This window comes from Colossoma macropomum, unplaced genomic scaffold (assembly GCF_904425465.1).
Source record: "Colossoma macropomum unplaced genomic scaffold, Colossoma_macropomum, whole genome shotgun sequence".
NCBI classification, from domain to species: Eukaryota; Metazoa; Chordata; class Actinopteri; order Characiformes; family Serrasalmidae; genus Colossoma; species Colossoma macropomum.
Genome location: NW_023494800.1, coordinates 33727832 through 33751761, shown reverse-complemented (window position 1 = coordinate 33751761; position 23930 = coordinate 33727832). Strand labels below are relative to the sequence as shown.

General features: G+C 41.8%; 1 protein-coding gene across 8 annotated transcripts in view; it reads left to right on the top strand.

The window, feature by feature from the left end:
* rapgef1b (Rap guanine nucleotide exchange factor (GEF) 1b) overlaps nt 1–23930 on the top strand; it is a 79451-nt gene extending 55521 nt beyond the window's left edge. For all 8 annotated transcript variants that reach the window (XM_036588770.1, XM_036588767.1, XM_036588766.1 and 5 more), the window contains 14 exons: nt 6666–6755; nt 8841–8932; nt 9015–9114; nt 11706–11781; nt 14555–14639; nt 15888–15980; nt 17748–17933; nt 18022–18106; nt 18237–18331; nt 19196–19274; nt 19412–19513; nt 20387–20484; nt 20637–20765; nt 22366–23930. In XM_036588770.1, the coding sequence (XP_036444663.1) occupies nt 6666–6755; nt 8841–8932; nt 9015–9114; nt 11706–11781; nt 14555–14639; nt 15888–15980; nt 17748–17933; nt 18022–18106; nt 18237–18331; nt 19196–19274; nt 19412–19513; nt 20387–20484; nt 20637–20765; nt 22366–22516 (1461 nt within the window). In that variant the 3' untranslated portion in view covers nt 22517–23930. The remainder of the gene's footprint in view (nt 1–6665; nt 6756–8840; nt 8933–9014; nt 9115–11705; nt 11782–14554; nt 14640–15887; nt 15981–17747; nt 17934–18021; nt 18107–18236; nt 18332–19195; nt 19275–19411; nt 19514–20386; nt 20485–20636; nt 20766–22365) is intronic.

Sequence of the window (23930 nt, the reverse complement as noted above, 5' to 3'; positions counted from 1 at the left end):
ATATTCAGTACTGTAGTGTCGCTTTAGTCCTGTATCAGATGATATAGGGGAGCTAAGCTATTCAGGCCGGCTAGAATCATTTGAATATTCAAGGATTCGCTGGTTATGCTGGCGTTCGTTCCTCTATTTAGTTTTCAGAAACTTCGTCCTTTTATAAGCTACAAAAATTAGTGTGCCATGGTGCCCCCCCCCTTAAACCCCCCTCATCCATCCACACATTTATAGCAGTTTAGCCCCGCCCACTCACACTGACGTTATCAGGTGTGTTTCAACTCTGGACTGCTTTTAGAATGAGGCGCAATACAGGGCAGCCAATCAGAACAGAGCTCATTTACGTATATCCGTCTTAAAGGCGCAGGCAGTTTAGCTCTAAGGAATAAAGATAGGTTGAAAAATGGTCACCTAAAAATGAATTATGACTATTTTTACATAAAACTGCACAAATGTTACCAGTGAACGTGGCGGGTGGATAAAATATGAGGAAAATAGAAGATAGGTGCCTTTTAATAAACAAGGACCATATCTGACCCGAATCCTGTCCATTTTGCTAGCTATTGCTGACCTGCACATACAGACATGACCCTGTTCTACGATATTAAAGATAATATGTTTAGCGGGCTGAGTGTAATTAGTTTTCAAGCATTTAATTTGAATAGTGTTTACTATTTTTAAACGTAAAGTACCGCAGATTTTAGACGTGGGTGAACCAGTTTTAGTAAACTGGCGAAATTAAAACTCACTAATAAGAGGCTGGCAAGTTAAATAAATCAACTATTATATGTCAGTATAGTGATCCTTATGCAGGTACCACTTGCTAGGCCACATGATTTTTCACCACGACTGATTTCAATCACCAGTATACACTGGTATTAGTACATGTTAAAACCTACTGGATTTATTTTTTCTGCAGTTATGAACTTGTGACTTGTTCTGAATCACCATTGAGTATTCAGCTCCTTTGAAATGCTGTTTGGGCTGGCAGTCTATGGGTAAAGAATGTCTTACAAACCTGACAGAGCTTGTTTTGAGTGGACTGTTTTGTTCTGCTTCTCTTAAAAGAGACTTACATGGTGTCAGAACCACTAACCAGGCAGAAAACAGATTACCAGAGAGGATGTATGTTAAACTGTTGTTAAAATGTTGTATGTATGTTAAACTGTTCTTTCAAACCGATCTGGAAACACCCACCTGTTCTCATACATTGCAGTGAAGGTTTTAAGTCCATCAGTATCGCTGAAACTTATCTAAATGCCCTTCAGCACTACTACAAACCAGGGCTGAATGCTTTGGGGAAAATATCTGCAGTTTTAAATATTGCAGTGTTTCAGACCAGAACCGTAACTACAATTGCCAAAGTTTTTTAAGGCCTGTGGATCTGTTTTTTTGCCACTCTATGAACGCTTGAATGCCAAACGTTGCGCACCACATGGCCAGTTAGTACACTTTAAGTGGGTGTTTGGTTGCCACTGATTGGTCTAAATGGTCTACAGGCTGTTCACAGGCTCCTCAGGTTCACAGGCTCCTGTTCCACACTTAAAACTTGCAGGGACTAATCAAAATTACAGGTCCTGCTGAAAATTGCACTCATTAATTAAATTTAATTATTAATTAAATACAATTCCCGGCTGGTTCCCGGCTTAGGCACACAGTAGAAAAACCTTTAATTAGTATAGAACCTTTACATATAGAGGTTCTTTAAACTTTAAAAAGGTCCTTCGTCTCATTTGCAGACATGGAGCGATCCATTGAAAGATCCCTCTGGTTCTCCTATGTCTTTGTTCTGTATGAACCTTTCTGATCTAACAGGCCCACATGTAGTTACCCCGTTTATTGAAGCAGGTGTGCTGGAGCCGCTGCTGATCTGTGCAGTGTTGAGCTCCTGAAGGATTGCTGTTCTCAGTGATGCACATTTGCATCATAAAGTACATAAACTCAGTGCTGAGGAAGCCAAACTTCAGTGAGCGATTAGTTGATTAAATGGCAGGTCGTAGGTGAGCATCGTAGGTGAGCATCGGTTGCCGACCATCACCTGTGGTTTGTGTGGTGTCCCCTGCGCGGTTGGCCCTCTTCGGCTTTCTTCAGTACTGTGTTGCATTGGTGTCAGCAGTGGGCTGTGCGAGAGTGACCAAGTGACACACTCACAGATTATACTCATGTTCGCATGCTAGTAAGAGTAGCATACTCTATCACAAGGGGTGGGCATTAAGCATTCTGTCCTTCTTTTTTTTTTTACACAGTTTTTCCCCCAGTTTTGTCTTTGCCATTCCTACTCATTTGCTAGGTTTCCCCAAATCAGAAGCAGCTGCTGAGCTTGGAGGATGAAAACTAGCTGGCGCTTCCTCCAAGACACATGATGCTTCATACTGGCACTAACACAATGCCACTGAAGGCTCAACACGCCATCTGCCAATTGTCTTACATTAGCAAATGCAGGGGTTCCCAGTCCAAGTCCTGGCTACACTTTACTCTACACATTTTTCAGTTTTCTCTACATACCTGACCCGGCCAATGAGGCGCTTGTTAATTAGTTAACGACAAGATGTGCAGTGTTTGGTGGCCAGGACTGGGAACCCTGAGCTAACAGACGTCCGCATTGGCTAACATCACGCTAAGTGATGTGGGGCGACAGGAGGGCCATCTTACCCACACAAAAAGAGGGCAGTTATGGACTCCTGACAACAGAAGGCTGTAGCATCGCTGAGGATTGTCCTCACGATCTCCCGATGGTGGGGCCAGAAAACACTCGCAGACACCTGAGAGCTCTGAAGGTGCTCTGATGACACAGTAATGTAAAGTAAAGCGTGAGATGTTCACTCGTTTCATGGACCTTTTTTACTCTTTCTCATGTAGTTATGAATCTACGCCAAAACATTATGTAGGAACTTTCGCTTTTATGTAGCCTTTTTTATGCACCCAGCACCTCTAATGTTGGTGCACTTTCACTTTCATAAACTCGATTCAGCTTAAACATGGACGTGTGAAGCTTGTATGACATATTGGCCATAGAACAACAGTGAACAACATAGGACAACAGTGCTTCTACTGTACATTCCTTTCTAATTTTGATAAAAAAAAAATTCCGTTACAAATAATATCAGCATAACAATTTGAGTGAAACGTAGAACGTTTGAAATTTACATGAATTTCAGAATTAGCATTTGGGTTGCCTTGCTTTTGCTTTAATGACAGCACAAGCGCAAAAACCTCTGATGAGTAGATCAGATCCACCAGAGTGTCGTCTGAACACGAACTTAAGAAGAGATAAGACTCAAAAGAAACATCTGACTCAACATGGTCAGTGTCACATTTGCTTAAAGGGCCAATGTCCTGCATTTTTCTTGATTTTCCTCCTATAACTTTTTTTCCCTCTTACCACGAGGTTCACTTCATTTGCAATTTATCCCTTTATCCCTTACAGTTAAACAGGGTGTTTTTGTTACTGTGCCTTTAAGAGTGATATATGTTAATGAGCTCTTCTGATTGGCTGCTCAGTGTTGTGCCTTGTTCAACAAGCTGAAGCAGACTGAAACACTCCTTATAACTTCAGTGTGACTGGGTGGGGCTAAACTGCTGCAGGCTGAATAGGTGAATATAAGTAAATGCCTTTGTTTTTGTGATGTCACAAAAGCAGTGAATTGGAATTGGGCTGTTTTTTACAGCTCAGTTGCTCTTTTGCTTCAGGAGTGATCATTTTGAGACTTTTACACACTACGCCAGACTTTTATTTTAAAGAAGTGAGGGATATTTGGTTTTTCATGACATGGGCCCTTTAAATTTAAACAGTTGTGTGAATATAGTGTAAAATCTTAAAAACTTCCTCTGTATTTTACCGTCATAAATTTTCTTTGGTTTAAAAATTCTGCGTTTCAGATTTTCACAGTGGTCTCAGACTCTCTATGAGAAAGAGAGACAGACACACATGGAGAGTGAGTGCTTGACCATGTGTTGTCTTGCTTCACATGGCCACAAGTAAACACAGTGATTGACCTGTGTGTGAGAACCATATGGATGGAGTCTCTCCCTCTCTCCCTCCCTCCCTCGGGTCTCTGTGGAATGTTCGCATTCCGGAATTCCTCCTACGGAATAGAATAGGGGGATGCTTCCTGCTCTCCTCGGGAAACATGTTGAGCCGTGCGCGAGAGCGAGAGAGTGGGCCGGGTTGGAATGTTCTAGCTGGTGTTCTTGACGAGTCTCTGCAGGTCGTCCTATCTACAGACTCTAATCTCTCCCATCTACCACACAAACACACTCAGACAGGAGTCGGTTTGCACTGAAGCAGCGCTGCAGCTGAGGCTCAGCTTTAGAGGGCTCACATCCTGCTGTGAACCAAAAATGGTCGTAATTAATTTTAAAAATCGATCATTTTCCAACCTTTATTTACCCCTTAAAATTAAACAGGCTGTTTCTGTTATTTGTATCTATGCTATCTTGGTGCATCTTGTTTTCTGTTTAGCATTAAAAATAAAAAATGTACACAAAAAACAGGCTGTTTTTGCTACTGAGCCTTTAAGACTGATGTATGCAAATGCGCTCTGTTCTGATTGGCCTGTATTGTGCTTTATTCAAAAAGCAGTCCAGGCTGGAACACTTCTTATAACTGCACTGTGAAAAGGCGGAGCTAAACTGCTGTAGGCTGAACAGGTATGCATCTAGTCTGAGGCCGGGGCCTTATTTCAGCCACGCACCTGCGTTTTAGAGCAGGAAGTGAGGCTGCATCCCTGCCCCTCATGGCCACATGGTGAGCAGTTAGACCCCACTGTTCCCAAACGTGTCCCAGAATCTGAAAATCATTGCGGAACATTAAGAATCATCACTACAGAAACAGATTTTCCGCATTGAAGTACTTTTTGTGTTTTAATAAATATATGATGATGGTCATTGTTGGTCATGTACTGACTGTGTTTTTGAGTTCTGCTCAAAATGAGCTAAAATTGTCACCACCGAAACAGTCACTACTGAAACACTTGGATAGTATGAAACATTTTGTCCAGGTTCAAGTCAGTTAAACCTAGATATTGACCCAGTTCAGTAGAATCATCCATGAATATAAACGAGTTGTTTCTCTTGTCTTCACAGAAACAGGCTGTAGCTTAGTGTCTGTATACAGACTGTATGGCCTGGGGAGCGAATAGCACATTTTGAAACTTTAAAGTTTACATATTATTTCAAATTATTTTCAAACATTCAGTTTTAATGATATCGGCCCTTTAAATCACTTTTGACCGTCTTCAGTGCTCACAAGATTTACTTCTTCAAGCTGCATTTGCATTAGCTTAGTGTTCTTCTTTAAGTGTTTTAAAGCACTAGAGGTGAGATTGTAGTCCTGCCAAACAGAGTAGACTACTTTTGTGTAGTTTTGGCAATTTTTCTAAAGAGGGCTTCAGCAAAAACACACCCAGGAAATGATGTGGTATGCGCCAGCAAACATGAGAGGATACTAGCTTACTAGCTACTAACTGCTTCAAAGAAAAACACTGAAAATAAAAAATAAATATATAATAAAATAAAATGAAATAAAGATGTGATGCTGTGAACTTTACGAACATTTCTCAAAAAAAGCTGCTATATTTCCCTCCAAAAGACTCAAAATTCACAGTAGTTGTTGCCAGTTTAACGTGCAGTAGATATCAGGTGCACTGTGCCTTTGTGGGCGGAGCTTCTGAGGGTGAGATGTTTTTAATGAGTGTCATCAGTGCAGAGCTGAACAACTGCATGGGTCATGAAAAAAAGGCTTGGACAGGTTATAACTGATAATTTATTTTTCCAAATGTAGAGTTAAAAGTATCGTTATACAGTTTTAATTATGTTTTTTTTAAATATTTACATGTTTTGATGGGGCATTTTGTCCGTTCGAGGTTGTTTGGATATTTTGTGAATATCATGTCTTCAAATATCACGACTAGGGATGTGCTCTCTGACAAATTTTGATATTCAAGAGTTGGAGAGTTGCATCCGTAGAGTGGTGGGCTTCCACAGATACTCCAGGTGGTGTGACCGTCCAAGTGTTGGCCCCATCACCAGGAGATCACAAGTTCAATCCCCAGTGATGCTACAGCCATTAGTCCAAGGGAGCAAACTGGCCTTGTTCTCTTTGGGTGGGTAGGAAGGTCCCCATTTCCCCATTACTCAGTCCAATGCTAGTCAGTGCAGGCGTCCGTTAGATGACGTAACAGATCTGGTGGTTGGCGCTTTCCTCTGAGCGCGTTCAGCTGAGCCGTGAACGGCAGTTCGAAAAGATGCGGTGGCGCTTCAGAGGTCTCAGAGGAAGCCTGTGTTAGCCTTCACCCTCTTAGCGCTGGTAGTATCATGTGATTCAGGGGGTCCTAACTAGTGGGTGGAACAGGACACGTCTAAATTGGGGAGAAAATTAGGGGAAAAAAAGAAACCCCTGTTGCTGTTTTCAGACATTTCTTTCGTTATTCAGCCTTTCTCTGATTCTTCTCATCTTTCTTCCTTATGCTATTTTTCTCTTGCCTGGCCGAGCTGACCAATGAGAGTGAGGCGGATGTTGCGTGCGTGTTTAATGTGTGTGTCATGTGGTCACTTTATTGAGTTCCTTTCTGCTGACTTAGACTCAGTCATTATATGTATTTTTTCTCTGTTTGTGATAGTGTACGTTTTATTTGTATCTGAGCCATTGCTTCGTTCCGTCTCTCTCCCTTTAGAGCGAGAGTGCCAATGATGAAGGTGGAGAGGGAGAGTATGTGAACCTGTACTCCACCACTCAGGCCAACGGAGACACTACACACCACTCGGTGAGTACCTGTGTGTGAGAAGCAGGGATCCAACAATGAATCAACAAAGTCAGTTGTGGAAGACTCAACATAATGGCTGTGTCCAAAACTGCATACCGCCATACTAAATAGTATGGCAAAAATAGTGCACCACCATGAGAAGAGCATTCATTAGTATAGAAGGTTTAGTACTGTCGTATGTGGTTTACTCAAACAGAACTTAAAGAAAACAGAACTGCTGTCCATTAAAGCGCTGCCCAAAGTGGGACTCATGGGTCAACGTTGGCTCACAAGGGCGGTTAATTTGGAGTGTTTTAATCTGTTAATGTCCTTATCTGGAATGGTAATTTTCCTTTGCTCCACATGCTCTCCAAGCTCCAATCACTTGAACTGATTTTTCAGATTGATTTTTCAAGTGTTTTGGTCACATGGTTCTACTGATTTTCAACAAAACATTAAGAAATCCGAATTTGATTGTAATTGAAAGCTTGAAAATTACTTTTAATAAAAAAAATCTAAGTGGCTAGAGTCAGACATTCATCTGTATTATAACTAGGGATGCATCAGTACCATTTTTTTTTCCAGACCAAGTACAAGTTTTTAAGTACTCGTCGATACCAAGTCAGATACCATACTGATAATCTACTTAGAATTAAACAGTTGTAAGCGTGAAAGTGTGCTGTGTACCTTAACAGTTTAAAATGTTTAAAATAACTGATATTAAATGAAGTGTATTAGCTAGCTATGCTACATTAGTTACTTTGGATCCTGTAGCGATGCAGTGGAGAACAGCAGGTTTTGCTCCACGTCAGTAAATCTCTTCTGTACAACTGTAAGTAAAGAATGTTTCATAGTTTTGATCCTCATCATTTTCTTTTAACAACAGTCTCGGTGGCACAGTGAGAACAGCAGTCACACCTGAGGCTATAGCATACAAGTTTTATGTCTTTTTGGAGTCTTCTGATTGGCTGGTTGAGCTGTAGTTGAATGTTCTCTCAATCCGGACATAGACCACTGTAGTCGTGCGTCATTCTGTAGTCCTCGTTATGCCCATGTTAGGAACTCCGGGTCTGAGCTCCATTTCTCTATGGCCAGAATGAAGAGGGTTTTTGAAAAATCACCTCTATCGCCCCCTTTGTTAAATAAAAATATTCAGAACCCGATACGTTCTGTCCTGTGAACATGTTTCTCCTGAATACCACTGGATCCTCCGAATTACGAGGTCGTTAAAGAGCCTTAATTCTAATATTGCTACATGCTAAAGCTACTGCGCATCAATTTGATGTCACTAAGCTACACGAAACCAAGGCTGTGGCGGTGCTCTGACGAGCTGTGCTACCTTATTGAAATGTTCTACCGTAGCACATTTTTACAGGTATACCTGTAAATAAAACCTGTACGTAGGATATTTCGATATGTTAAACCTCCTTCTTAGAAAATACTACCAATGCTTAACCTATGAGGCTGACTTTAGCTTCTTTTTCGCAGCTTCTTGTTTGAATGTTTCCATTCCACCTTAAATTGGGAGCAGTTGGGATTAACTATCACCAACATTAGCAAAACGGGACAAAACAATACTGACCTGTCGGTTCTGTGAAACAGCAAAAATAAGTTGATGTTACTCAGCTGTCAAGCAGAGATAGAGAAACCTGCTCATATGATGCTTTTCAACTCTCCATGAAGCTGAAGTCAGCTTCTTTTTCGCCAGCTGCTTGTTCAGATTTTCCCGTTCCACCTTAAAGGTTGCAGTTCAGAATGGAACTGCTGCACCATTTAAGGTGGCATGGAAAATTCGAACAAGAAGCTGGCGAGAAATGGAGCTTGGACCCGGAGTTCCTAATATGGGCATAAGAGCATGGCGTCAACTACAAAATGCCGACACGACAGTGATCTATACTTTGTATGATTTTAATAAATCTTGTTGTTTGGTGTCTCACACCGCACCTGAATAGACCATCGTGTGGACAAAGCCTATGATTTACAAACTTCGCACACAGAAGTTACTTGAAACAGTTACTTGAATAGTAGTGAATAATCATGAATTGCAGCTCTGGTAAGAGTGCTGCATACATGCTCAGCATGCTGTCTTTTCCACTGTTTCTCCAGGACACACCCGAACACTGTGATGATGTCGTTATTCAGGACCCTGCCCCCCACATACCCCCGTCCAATAGCAAGGAGGCTTTAGCCAAAGACAGGTACGGATGCAGCTCGGCATGAAAAGTCTTCCTCGAGCTCGTATGGCTGCGCTGGCGCCTAACACAAGTCTTTTTGTTTCAGGTTGAAGTCGACAGACTCGGACCACGTTAAAGAGGACGTTGATGAACTGACTCTCGTGGATCACAAAGAGATCATGAATCGCATCACTCTTAAAGCAGAGGTACCGGCCTTTATAGATGCCTTATAACATCAGCAAAGCACTGGCACTCTTCGTAGCCACCTCCGTTCACTGTAGGGCCCTTAAAAAACTAGTTTTTTTATACAAGAGATGGTACAACACAATTTTTATTTACCAATACTGGTATTAAAACCTAGAGTGCTGACCGTTAGTGATACAAATCTGACCTTGCTTTCTTTAAAAACTACTAAGCTTTAAAATAAGCTGTTCTAAATTGAATCGTCTATGATGCTGAAACTACTCAGTAACTGTATTGGCCCCACAGTAATAACTACACAGCTAACATCATCCAGTGGGAGTGAGTGCCATTTCAGGATAGATTTGTTACAGTATTTGATCATATTTTTGCTCTCCAATATCCAAACCTGCAGAAAGATATCAAATCAGTTTTTTTTGCGGCGGGCTTCAACTGAGCAACTTCAGTTCCAGAGTTTTTGTGAGTGCTTAAATAAATAAATAAATAAATAAATAAAGGCATCATCCAATAAACTGAAATAATTTTGGTCAGAATAATGCAGGTCTGCCATTAGTCAGTGTGGTTTTAAAATATTGGAAGTCAAATCACAATTTGTAGTATGTAGCAGTATAATAGCAATATGCTATACCAGGGGTCAGCAACCCAAATCTTAAGAAGAGCCATTTTGTCAAATATCAGACCACCTTGGAGCCACAACATTTTATGTCCATTTTCTTGCAGTAACGTTTCACCATCTTGGCTGTAAATATGTCTCAGTATGTGCTGATGTTCTAGTATGAGCTAAAACACATAATATAAATGAAAACACAGACTCACTTTGCTCTGCTTTAAGCTTTAGCTCAGCTTTAGCTGCTTTTCTCGCATCTCCAGCAGGAAACTTTTCTCGAAAGTAGAACAGTTTCTTCTAAAATGTCTCTCAATGTTCGACTTTTTACAAAGCCGAAGTCGCTTCTCATTCGCCAGCTTCTTGTTCCAATTTTCACGTTCCACATTAAATGATGCCTGAGGTGCTAGAATGCAACTGCTGCACCATTTTAAGGTGGAACGGGAAAATTAGAACGAGAAGCTGGCGAACGAGATCAGGACTTCAGCCTCTTGACTTTTTAGTGTTTGACAGTTTCTCGTTGCAGATTAAACGTATCAGGAAACCAGCTGGAGTGACTATAAATGCAAATTAGTCCATTCATCAGCAAATTATCAATGTTCATCTTAAAATCTTCCTCTTTGCTGTTTTGTAGCTACTAGTTAGGCGAAACTGTTGTCTGTGTTGCTACGGTGACCAGCAGTCTGCGCTGATCTTCAGGGTTAAAGGGTGAATTAGCAGTTCTACATTAACTCCAGAGTTTAAGACCATTTATTGTTAAACTATGTTGAACGATCAGCAGAGCTTTATTTTACTGTAAAGGAGGATTATTTTATTTTTACCTACAAATCTGATTCTGCTGTGGAGCCACAACAGGGCAGGAAAAGAGCCGCATGCTGCTGACCTCTGTGCTATACAGTGCAAGGCAAGTTTTGAAGAAAAGGAGTTTGAAGTAGTATATAAATGTTGTTCAAGATTCAAAGTGTGCCGTTTACTACCCAGTCCATACAGGCCATATGTGGAAACTGTGCTGCAAAAACAGCCCATTTTGAATTAATCGTTCTGCGATGTCACCACGACCAGCACACTGACATATATCACTGTTGTCGGATCAAAACCTCGCATCTCCAAAATGGTAACTTTACAGGAGAAGGAAAAAACATACTTCACTTTTAATGTAAGTCAGTGGAACCAGATGCTTTTCAAAGTCATTTTAGGTCGTTTCTTTTGGTTCATTCATCATGAAATTTAAATACAATGTAAAGGGTAACAGGCATTTTCAGACTAGGTCAAAAACTGAGAAACGACAAAAATAAGGCAGCCAATCAGAACAGAGCTCATTTACATATATCAGTCTTAAAGGCAACAAAAATATCCTGTTCAGTTCTAAGGAATGAAGATGGCCAGATAAAAATGAAATTGGAACATTTTTAAACATAAAACCACACAAATGTGGTAAAAAATAAAATAGGGAGAATATAAAAGCCTTTTAAAAGAACTTCTACCTGATTGTGGGCCTGAAGTTTTAAGCAGTTTTTATTACTTTGCTGATTGTTGAGTGAACTGTCTCTCGGTGCAGTGTTGCCCCCTGCTGCCCTCTGGAGTTTACTGCTCCTCAGCAGAGTCTCACTCATACTGCATTCAGAGTGTGTGCCACGGCTGCAGCAGTCTGCCAACAGCAGCTGTGTGTGTGTCCACGTCTAATACACACGGCTTATATTTCATACAGCAGAGTTTTGCACTCAGACGGAGTTTGGAGAGCGTTTGTTTGCATGTGCACGTGTGTTTATGTCTGTGTTAGTTTTAAAGGCGGTTAGAGTTTCTCTGCAGAGGCAGACATCAGTCCACACACACACACACACACACACACACACACACACACACACACTCTCAGCTGGTGCAGTATTTTAGGGAGCTGGCTCATTGGGCAAGGCTTGACTGGTCTGCAGTAATATCTCTCTCTCCCTCTCTCTTTCTCGATTTTCTCTCTCTCTCTCTCTCTCTCTCTGATAGGGCGATGATGGGCCTGATGTTAGAGCCGGCTCCAGCGACATTCTGTTAGTCCACGCCACCGAAACGGATCGCAAAGGTAAATCTCCACCACAGTTATTGTTTTTCATCGCTCATACTTTTTATCGTGTCGCTTAAAATCTGTTAATTCTGTATTATAACGGGTTATTCAACTTATTTTGCGTGTACGGCCGTGTTTATGTTAGAAAGACTCGGTTCTGTTCTGGGGTCTCATTCATCAGCCGTGTGTATGCAGTTCGTTTTAATGGGAGGGTGAATTTTAATGTAACGTTCAGTAATTCAGTAAAAATTACACTGGTGACAAAAGTACACAATTCTTACTAGTTAAAAAGGTAATTATTACACTGTCAAGTTTATTTATTTCATGTAAGAATTGAAAGTTGGTTCTGGTGAAAGTTGAAATAGCCACAGTCATAAGCAAAAGTTTGGGCACCCCTGGCGAAGTGACACCATTGTGAAAATGTGAACACATCCTCTACAGTGAACACACTTCTGCACATTTAGTACACAGTTACTGATTATTTGCTGAATTTGACATATTGGGGAAGAAATAAAACATATAAAATGTGGTTTGTGCCATTTTATGTTTTTCTTTTCCCCCAAAATATTAAAATCGGCAGAAAAAGTCATAATTAAGTCTGTGCCCTGTTGAAGACGTGACCGGAGATGTTGAAGCTCTCGCACACGACTGTAAATTCTGACATGTACAGTTCAGTTCAGCTTCTCTCGTGCTTTCACAAGCAGTAGGGTAGACCAGGTAATTGTAACACTGCAATTTTTTTAGGTGAGAATCATCCGATTTTTCTGGATGCGTCTGCTAACGAAATGGGTCAAACACTTCTGCATATAGTTCATATTTCCTCAATAAGTGTAAAGATAAAGTGCCTGTTTGTTACAATTGTCCCCACATCAGGATCAGCTGTAACGGTGCCTTTGAAATGAAATTAAACCATTAATGAAATTTTATATTCGTCTGATCTGCTGCAGCCTTACATTCCTTTAGAAAATGTGTACGATTTTTATATATTTTTCAAACGAAACCTCCATCATTTTTTAATAAGTGACTGAATCTTCAGGCGTCTTTTGCTCTGCACACTATGGGAAATCTGTTTTATTTGGTATTGTTTGAATAATATCAAATCAGTTAATCCTCTTAATAGTAACAACAATAAACACAATAACACCAATAATCATTGAACACTTCAGCAACAAATGATTGAACAGTAATAACCGTAAATATAATGTGAATTTTTAATTTTATTCAATGTTTTGTTTTTGCCTAAACCCATGAAATGAATATGAGCGCTAGCTTCACTCATTCCAGGCGCTTGATGTCGTCTGATGTTCTGATGCTGTAATGCTCTCACAGCTTTCGCCCACCGACAGTTTTTCATATATTTATCTGGATTTTACAGAAACCACGCATCCTGACATCTTTCAAAATGTGTGATTAGTGGACAGATGTTGTTGCTGTCACTTCATTTTAAGCAGGTGTAGAGCGCCACCTATAGTTTATCTTGAACAGTGCTTGTGCATTCCCTTTTCAGCAATTAGTATGAGTCAGTCACTCTGTCAGTTAATGAGTGGCTCAGTAGAAAATGGCTATTGCTTAAATTTTCAGTCTTGATGTGTGTCCAATCTAGGACCACATATATAAAAGGTTGTGTTCACATTACCAAGCTGAAGTGGGACAAATCTAGTTTTTTTTGTTTGTTTGTTTTGTTTTGGGTTTTTTGGGTTTTTTTTGCGTTAACGTGACACAAATCTGATCTTTTCAAATCTGGTCTGAGCCACTTAAGCAAAATTCACATTACAAGCCTCATTGCTCGCATCCAGTTTTTTGCTCAAATCTGATCTCTCTGACAGGATGGTTCACACTCGTTTAGGTACGTGATTCAAATCTGTCATTAATGTGAACGAGAAAAAGGTGAGATGAGCTGCTTTTCCTCTGTTTACAGGCTTTAACTTCTGTTCGGCACTGTTGTCATGGTAACGCTGAATGATGGTGCACACGCAGTGGAAAAAAACCACATGAACTTTGACCTGAGCTTCACATTAAGGTCGCATGGCCATGCGTCGGATACGTATCGAATCTAGGACCACATATGAAAGTGGCTCAGGTCGGATTTGAACAGATCAGATTTGTGTGTCCACACAGCCCTGAAAACATCCGATCTGAGTCACATTAGGGCAAAAAATCGGATTTGTGCCACTTCAACCTGCGAATGTGAACGTAGCCTTAGAATCGAATCTGATGTGATCCTATATCAGATGTTATCCAATTTGCAGCCTTGCAGCCATACAGCCTCAGTGAGAACGCTCAGGTCAGAATTAATGTGTTCTCTTTGCTGTGCACGTGCGCAATCATTGTGTTACTGTGGCAGCAGCACCGAACCTGAGGTTCATGCCAGGAAACAGTACAGAAGCAACACATCTAACACTTTTTTGCCTTCGTCTTGCTCTTATAATGAGCTGAAAGTGGTTCAGAGTGAGTTATCGTCGTGACAAAGGCTTGTTCTGCTGGTTTGTTTTTGTTCATGATCTACGTGACGTAGACTAGGATGTGCACATGCAGGTCGTTTCAGGACGCAAGAGTCACGTACCCGAATGTGAACCGCCAAGGTAGAAATTGAAAGGAAATTAATGACGAGGCTTGTAATGTGAACGTAGACAAAGCGGCTCAGATCAGATTTGTGTGTCCAGACAGCTCTGAAAACGTATCTGTACCAGTTTAGACTGGCAGTGTGATTGTAGCCTTAGATGAATGAGGCCTCTGGTCTTTTTTGTGAGAAGGTTATTTCGTGGTTTTTAACTCTGTGTTTGTGTTTCAGATTTGGTGTTGTACTGTGAAGCTTTTCTGACTACATACAGAACCTTCATCACACCTGAAGACCTCATCAAGAAACTACACTACAGATATCCTTTACTCGGACTGTGTGTGGGAATGTGGCTGTTCATGTGTGGAAAAGAGAGAGACCAGTGGGACTTTTACCTCCTGTGCATTTAACACACAGGATGTGAGGGGTGCAGAGTGCGGATGTTTACACGTACCCAAGTACTCGGGTTAAACACTCGAGGTGCCAGTGTTCGGATACGGAAATCACTGTTTCGGTATTCATTGTGTCTGATTTTGAGTCAGAGTCTCACCACGCATGCCGAGTCCGCATGGTGGGTGATGCAGCAGTGTGACTGCTACAGCCTGCATACAGTGTACATACAGTGTTTGCGCCTAAGCCAGGGGTCGCAACCCAAATGGTAAGAAGAGCCATTTCCAATAAAAATCAAACCACTTTGGGAGCCACTACATTTTATGTCCATCTTGGCTGTAAATATGTCTCAGTACATGCTAATGTCCTAGTATAGGCTAAAAATATAATATAAACAATAACTCACTTTGCTCTGCTTTAAGCTTTAGCTCAGCTATAGCCGCTTTTCTCACATCTCCAGCAGGAAACTTTTCCACAAAAGTAGAACAGTTTCCTCTAAAATGTCTCAACATTCAGTTTTTATGAAGCCGAAGTCGCTTCTCATTCGCCAGCTTCTTGTTTGAATTTTCCGGTTCCATCTTAAATGGTGCCTGAGGCCAGAATGTAACCGCTGCACCATTTAACATGAGAACAAGAAACTGACTTCATCTGCAGCAGTCTGCACTGATCTTCAGGATTAAAGGGTGAATCAGCAGTTCTACATTAACTCCAGAGTTTAAGACCATTTATTGTTAAACTGTGTTGAACGATCAGCAGAGCTTTATTTTACTGTAAAGGAGGATTATTTTATTTTTACCTACTAATCTGATTCTGCTGTGGAGCCACAACAGGGACAGTAGAAGAGCCGCATGTTGCCGACCCCTGCCCTATGCTGTACATTCTCATCACTCTTTAATAAGATCTTTATATAAGTAAATCGTCTTGTTGTCCATATTGCTGCACGAATGGTAATTTATGTTAATCACTTAAGCTGTGGCCGTTTCCAGGATTCTGATTGGGCAGCCGTACGTAAAATAAATTGAATAAGAATGAATTTTGTGGCTCAGACGCTGAGCGCTTGTTCTCTGATTCTGGAGTGGAGTTTGAGCTCTGAGTGACGCTCTGATGTGTGTGCTGTGTAAGTGCGGGTGAGGGGGGACTGTTGTTGTAAATGCTTTGTTCCTTAACTGCGGTGCACATACACTCACTTCTGCCACAGTCCAGACACGTTTAAGAAGCGCGTCAGTAAGAACACGTTCTTCGTGCTGGTGAGGGTGGTGGACGAGCTCTGGTGAGTGCACTTCATCACTGTAGGGCTGCAGAATTAAACCACACGTGATCATCAACGTGGTCAGTCTTTCCTTAAACTGTAACAATCCTAAATACAGTTATGTGGTAACGAGCTGGTTAACTGGGCTTGTTCAATGCAGAGCAAATAATTTGAACTAAAATCAATATTTTAAATCAGTTCAAACCTTAAAAACACGTAAAGAATTTCTACCATGTGAACGTTGTAATAGAGTGTAAGATTCAATAAAATTTTGTTAAAATGTCTTGATTCTGTAGATGTACAGTACAGTGCAAGTTCAGACACCCAAAAGAAAAATATCATAAATAGAGATAAATAAAATTAAAAATCTATTTCTCTGGGCCGTAAGTGTTTATTTGCTCAGAAAAGCACAAATATTAGAATAAAGACAGTAAAGACGAATAATACTAGTACACTAAGTATTGATTTGATGTTAACTGTTTTTAAACCTGTCCTCAAAGCAGCCCAGTATTAATTGTAGTTATTATCCAGTACCTGGTTTGGCCAATCAATACTTCATTAAATTACTGCATTACTTACTTATTCACTGTATAGTAAAGCAATAAGCCACGATGGGCAGTGCGTTACTGCGATTTTATCACGGGAAGGGGGTTCTTAGACACGGCGCGAAACTCCCAACATAGTGCACTACATAGGAGTTTAAATACTGGATCCTGCAGCCCAACAGAGCAAAATACAGCTAAGAAACAGTCATTTGGGATTCAGACACATCCACACTCGATAAATGATGCACTGAAGCTAGAATTTCTAAACTCTCATAGCTAGAACACTACTTAGGGAGTACAGAGCCGTTTGGGATTCAGCCTGGGTTTGACGCAAATTCTGACTGAAACATGAACATTTGAAGTGTGTCAGTCATTCAAGTGACGTTCTTTAGACTTTTATACTGCAGTTTTACTGTTAATGACACCGTAAGTACTTTAAGTCAAGCCTGTGATATTATGATGGAGCTGTTTAGGCTGTTGGCTCTTTTAGCCTGTTAGCTAGCTGACCAGCCCAGTTCTAGTAAAAAACGTAAGTTGTCAGCCCCTCAGTTTAAACAGAAAACGGGTTCTGACTTCTGCTCACAGTGCACTCGGTGGTCCATGTGAGCAGCACGAAAGTCAAAGACTATTCCATTAACAGCAGAAGTGTTTTCGTGCTGTGTGCAGTGATACAGAGCTCAGTTGCTGTGAGGCGTCATAGCTGTGAGTATATTGTAGATTTACAATGGCTTCGAACGCGGCTCAGCCAATCAGAGTTTAGGACCAGAACGATCCATTTTATATAAATATACATACTATATAAAAAATACATACACTGTACTACATTTATATATATATATATATATATATATATATATATATATATATATATATATATATATATAATATGTGTGTGTCTGTGTGTGTGTGTGTGTGTGTGAGTGTGTGTGTGTGTGTGTGTGTGTTTGTGTGTGTGTGTCTGTGTGTGTGTGTGTGTGTGTGTGTGTGTGTGTGTCTGTGTGTGTGTGTGTGTGTGTGTCTGTGTGTCTGTGTGTGTGTGTGTGTGTGTGTGTGTCTGTGTGTGTGTGTGTCTGTGTGTCTGTGTGTGTGTGTGTGTCTGTGTGTCTGTGTGTGTTTGTGTGTGAGTGTGTGTGTGTGTGTGTGTGTGTGTGTGTGTGTGTGTGTTTGTGTGTGTGTGTCTGTGTGTGTGTGTGTGTGTATGCGCTCGAGTGTCTACGCTGATCTCGAAGTCTGTCTGTTTCAGTCTGGTGGAGCTGACGGAGGACATCCTGAGGCAGCTGATGGAGCTGGTGTTCCGGCTGGTGTGTAACGGAGAACTCAGCCTGGCTCGGGTTCTCCGCAAGAACATTCTAGATAAAGTGGAACAGAAGAGACTACTGCGACACACACACATCCTCAAACCGCTCGCCGCACGAGGGGTCTCGGCCAGGTAGGGACGCCCCCAAACGTCAGCCGGTGTCTCTGTGGACGTGCGTTTCTGCTCACGCTTCTGTGTAACTCTGTATTTCTCCCTGCAGACCCGGAACGCTGCATGACTTCCGGAGCCATGAGATCGCCGACCAGCTCACGCTTCTGGACGCTGAACTCTTCTACAAGATCGAGGTAAGCACTCGCTCTAGAACACGGCACGTACCCAGTGGGGCTGTGTGAGGACACTGTAGCTGGACAACAGCGTAATTTTGACATGATGCGTTCTCTCTGTTCCTCCCTCTCTCTGTCTTTCTCTGTCTAGATTCCAGAGGTACTTCTGTGGGCGAAGGAGCAGAATGAGGAGAAGAGTCCCAATCTGACTCAGTTTACAGAGCACTTTAACAACATGAGCTACTGGTAAACACCCTTTTTAGGCGTTAAATGTGTTATTTAAATGGTTAACTCGTCTTGGATGGCTTATTATGATTACACAGACGGATATTTGTGTCAGATGTGTTACTGTAGCACAGAGTTGAAACACTCAGACTTTCTCAGTGCATCTGGACAAAGCAATTTGTGGAGCGCTGTGTAGCAGCTTAGTTTTGTACGTCACAAATGAGATTGAACCCATCACATTCCATTGAACTGATGAGAGGATGCGCCAGCGCCAAAGAGAGGCGGCATGAGGTCAGCGCCCCTTTAATTTGAGCCAGAACAAGCCAGGTCAGAATGGATCCTGTATCCTACACAGAGCTCAGCTGAAGGGGGGATGCAAAGGGAATGCAAAAAAAGGGCCAAAACTATCCCCCTTTACTTCCCCTTTGCAGTCATGTGATGTCCTTATTTCTGCTATCGATATTTCATGGATATTCCATCCGTATGTGAGAGTTTTCCACACTGTGGCCGTTTTTCATGAGTTCTGATTGGGGGTGCAAAATCATGCGCTTTTACTTTTCATTGGTTTTGCTGTGAAGTGTTGGCTACAGCGATTGCCATCAGGTTGCCAGGTGTGTGATTTTCCTGCCAAATCAAGCTAATTTGAAAACGCAGTCATGGAGGAAAATGATAGTTTCAGGTTTTAAGTGAACTTTGGGCTGGAGATTTCTGCTAGACTTGGCAACCCCACCTGCCATAGAGAAGATCTGTGGATGCTTTGAGGAGGAAAAAACATGGTCGTCATTAAGAGATTGATGAAATTCTTAAACCTGAAAAGTTGGAGATTTTAATCTTCTGAGATTATGCTTGAGATCACTGACTGCTCTATGTCTGCCTGTCCACCAGGGTGCGCTCTATAATCATCCAGCAGGAGAAAGCTCAGGACAGGGAGAAGCTTCTGCTGAAGTTCATTAAGATCATGAAGGTAAAGGAACGTCTCTTCTCAACCAGCACATGTTCACATCAGAGTTCATCACGTTTAAAATCAAAACATGATCAGATTTTCTGAACAAATAATAAGGAATGATTTCTTTATTGTTCTGATCTGTTTCTTCTTTGTAGCACCTGAGGAAGCTGAATAACTTCAACTCGTATTTGGCCATTCTGTCGGCTCTGGACTCTGCACCCATCAGGAGGCTTGAGTGGCAGAAGCAGACATCAGAGGTCAGTCTTAATGTCCTGCTGAAATTAAATAAGGCTACGTTCACACAGCAGGTAAAAGTGGCCCGAATCTGATTTTCTCACCAAATCCGATTTTTTTTGTTTGGCTGTTCAGATTATCTTTTAAATGTGATCTGTATGCAACATCAGTCTGAACTGATCAGCTCCTAAACTGACCCACATGCACAAAAGAACAGAGCGTCACGCTGCTTCCCGGCTCATCCAGAGGTAAATAATCACGACCGCCAACGAACGCCAGTCGCTCCCGGAGGATCAGCTTCATCTTCACCAGCATCACAGGAGCCATCATGAAGCTTCACTGACTGACAGTTGGGCTCATCACCCAGAATGTGTTCGAGCCGTAAAAAGGGCGCGGTCACTTCTTTGGTTCGCGTCCTCGGATTCTTTAAACTTCTTTGACGCTGCAGCCTCGTTCTCCTGCAGCCACGTTCGGCGATTTCTTTCAAAACCTCTTCAAACATGGAGGGATTTGGATGAGTCTCTTCAAATTTTTGTACAGAAACATCAGCCTAAATGTTTATGAGTCTCAGCAGCGCGAAATTATGAGGAATGTGGAGCTGGATTGACCTAAAAGTCGCATGAATTCTAATCCGGCTGTTCAGACAGAGTCGCATTGCCGCCGATTGGATACGCATCGGATTTCAGCACCACATAGGAAAGCGTCTCAAATCAGAATTGAAAATGTCAGATTCAGTGTGTTTATCTGTTCACACTGACACACAGACACACATCTGATTCACTTATGAGGAAAAGATTGGATTTGGGCCACTTTTACCCGCTGTGTGAACACAGTCCAAGATTTTCACTCCAGTGTAAATAAATGAGTTAATGAGTAATTTTTATTCTCTCTCTCAGGGTTTGGAGGAATACTGCACGCTGATCGACAGCTCATCCTCTTTCCGAGCGTACAGAGCAGCGTTAGCTGATGTGGAGCCTCCCTGCATCCCGTACCTGTGAGTTTGTGTGCCTGTTTGTTTCCAAAGCGCATTTCTGACCTATTTCAGTTCATTTACAGCCAAATAATGTAGCTGATGTAGATGATGAAGCTGTTTGTGTTTAAATGAGTGTGTTTAAATGCCCCCCCCCTCCTCCTCCCTCTCCTCAGGGGGTTGATCCTGCAGGACCTGACGTTCGTCCACCTGGGGAACCCAGACCTGATTGATGGAAAGGTGAATTTCTCCAAGCGCTGGCAGCAGTTCAACATCCTGGACAGCATGAGACGCTTCCAGCAAGTGTGAGTGATCCTCTCTCGGTTACTTCCTGCAGTTCTTATCCTCCTTCAGTGTAACACAAGTACGCAAACGACACTGACCAGCGCACTGAAAACGTACAAACTCAGGCCATAGAGGACATCAGAGCACCTGTCAACAGAATCTACTGCCACGACTAAGTGTGTGGACAGCAGAGGAGTTTGAAGGAGCGAATGTGTATCATGGTCGGAATGATTTCAATAGTATAGAACCGATTTTGTTGCGTTTACATGTGTAAATTAATTCTGAGAGATTCTGCTGTTCTGTAGATTTCAACCCTTTTGTAGGACGCCGTGAAAATTAACGATAGACGGTTCCAGAGTGATTGAGAAAGCTGTATGACACCGAGAAATAATTTACAATAAAATTAATGATCAGAATTCGTTATTTTCACAAAGCAGTGACCAAGTCTGGCTGATTAAATAGCTGTTCACAAGATATTACTGTAAATGGACTGTTATTGTTTATATTACATTATTAGATTAACCTTCATTGTGCAGAGTTCAGGTACAGAGCCAACGAATAAAGCCATCTAACCAGAACCGCAAAATACAGTATAATTTACATATAAAATGCAGGAAAGTAACTGCGGTAAGTGATGCTGTGGTTACAGTATGTACAATTAAGGATAGTGGAAGGTAAAAAAAATATAGATTATAAAAATATAATGAATATAAATGTAGGTATTCTGTACTGTGAGAGCAGCAAATGTAAAATGATAAGCATGTAGAGTAAAACATGTACAGTAACAGTCTGCAGATATGAATAATGCTGTAATAGACTGTACAAACATGCATAGTGCAATAATACCAGGACATTAAGTACAGTAACAGTGCAGTGATGCAGTTAAAGTGGCGGTATTGTTTTAAATATGTATATATATATATATCCTCGCTCTCGGAACAGAAACTCATATTTACAAAACGATAACTTTACAGGAGGAGGAAAAAGCTTAACTTGGAATGGAAGCTGTTGTAACAAGTAATTGATTTTTTTGGCCCACTGGTCCGTTCATCACGACATTTTGACACAATGCAAAGGGTAACTGGAATTTACAATTTATGTAAAAAAAAGGAATAAATAAATAAAAATAAATTAAAATAGAGCTACTGGGTTTTGCCATGACAATTAACGATTTTCTATATGTAAAATATAAATATACATTTCATTTAAATAGTTTAATCATATGAAGCTCTCGATTGGTGGCCCTGTTGTTGGGAGATGCCACAGCCATCCGTAAGTGAAAGTACAAGAGATCATAGCTGTCCTCTGTCTCTCTGGGTGGGTGGCGGTGGTCCTGCCTCTTCCCATCACTCAGTGTGACGCTGGCCAACTCAGGTGTTTCCTAGCTGATGTAACAGAACAGCGTGTTGAAGTGTCCAGTGTTGCATTAGCAGCAGTTTGAAAAGGTCCAGTGGGGATTCTGGTATCTCAAAGGAAGCTTGTGCTGGTCTTCACCCTCCCGGCCTTCTTCACCAACCTGCTTTTATTCCCGCTGTTAGAATCACTAAGTAAATCATACATTTATGCTGCTTAACTGACTATTGAAATATCTAATGAATCGGTTCCCCTCTCTGTGTGCAGGCACTACGAGCTGAAACGGAACGAGGACATCATCTCCTTCTTCAACGACTTCAGCGATCACCTCGCCGAGGAGGCGCTGTGGGAGCTCTCGTTAAAGATCAAGCCGCGGAACATCACGCGCCGCAAGACGGAGCGCGAGGAGAAAACTTAGAGGGAGAATGGTATGCTAGAACCTTTTTGAGAACTGAGAGAATAGCAGCTAGAGAAAACTTTTCAGTGGACATACAAATTAAACCTTAAAAGGACTTAAAAAGACTGATGCAAATGCAATATTCTTTCCCAAGAGGAGAAGCTGAACCCAATACAGATATATGCACACACGCACAGTGTAAGACCTAACTTGTATATGCGCATTATTTGTGTGTTTGTGAGTGGAACATGCAGGAGTTTGGGAGGGTTCAGTCAACCTCGATCACTGTGTCTGCATCAGCGATGAACGCTTGCACTCATACAGACTCAAACCAGTGGACTTAAAACGCCCCGAACGGACAGAACGTTTTCCCTGTCGGACGACTGCTGGGATTCGGGACTTCTTGTTCGATATAATGCAACGAGAAATGAGGAAAGACTTTGAACTCATGTGGGAGAGACTGAGCCTTTGGGTTAAACTGGATTCTGTTTTTTCCGCCCGTCTAAATCTCCAGACTCCGGCCCCGTGGCCGCCGGTCTCACCAGCTTTGGACTTGCGTTTGGTGACGTTCACTGAAGTGCTCAATGTCGTCATGACAAATCGGCAAGGCTGTGTGGCTGCAAGCGCTAAAGGGAGGGCACTTCAGCGCGACTCACTTCCGTGGTTGACATTGACGCCCAAAATCTGTGCAACATTAACCTGAGCTACTAATTCTGAAGTCTGACCAACAGGAACGGGGCGAATTAGACCCGTCTGCCCTGCGGACTTTCTCAGTAACGTCCAAGTCCGGAGATTTAGATCTGGCATTTGTGTTTGTGTGCGTGCGCGAGTGACCTCCGATGACCGCTTACCGTCCCCTCAGCATCAGTGTGCAAGACTGGACTGTGATGTCTCAAGGGGGTCTGGGATGGCTCAAAGTTGCCAGGCAACACTTTTGAGTGACAGTTGGGGTGTTTTTAATTCCTTCGTGTATGATAACGTTATGTATGATAAGTGTATGATGATGTACAGCTCCGATGTTTATTCTCTGCATATATAGTTAAGCAGTTATGAGGAGAGAACAGTTTTTGTTTTTTTGTATCTCAAACCAAACAATTTATGCACTAAAAAAAATGAGAAAACAACAACAAAAAGCAAAAACACTAGGACTGACGATGCTGTGATCTCTGTAAACGTGTTCCAGTGCCAGTATGTGTGTGTGTGAGTCGTCTAGTGTCGTCTGTGAATGATGTTGCTGAGAGAACCTGAGGTTGCGTGTGTGTGTGTGTTGTGGTGTGCTGAAGTGTGTGTGTGTGTTGTGGTGTGCTGAAGTGTGTGTGTGTGTGTGTGTGTTGTGGCGTTGCTGTTTACTGACTCCTGGGAAATTCTTTTGTGTTACACTCATCACATATTGTGCTTTCATCCACCAATAAAAACTGCTCTTTCTATATATGTA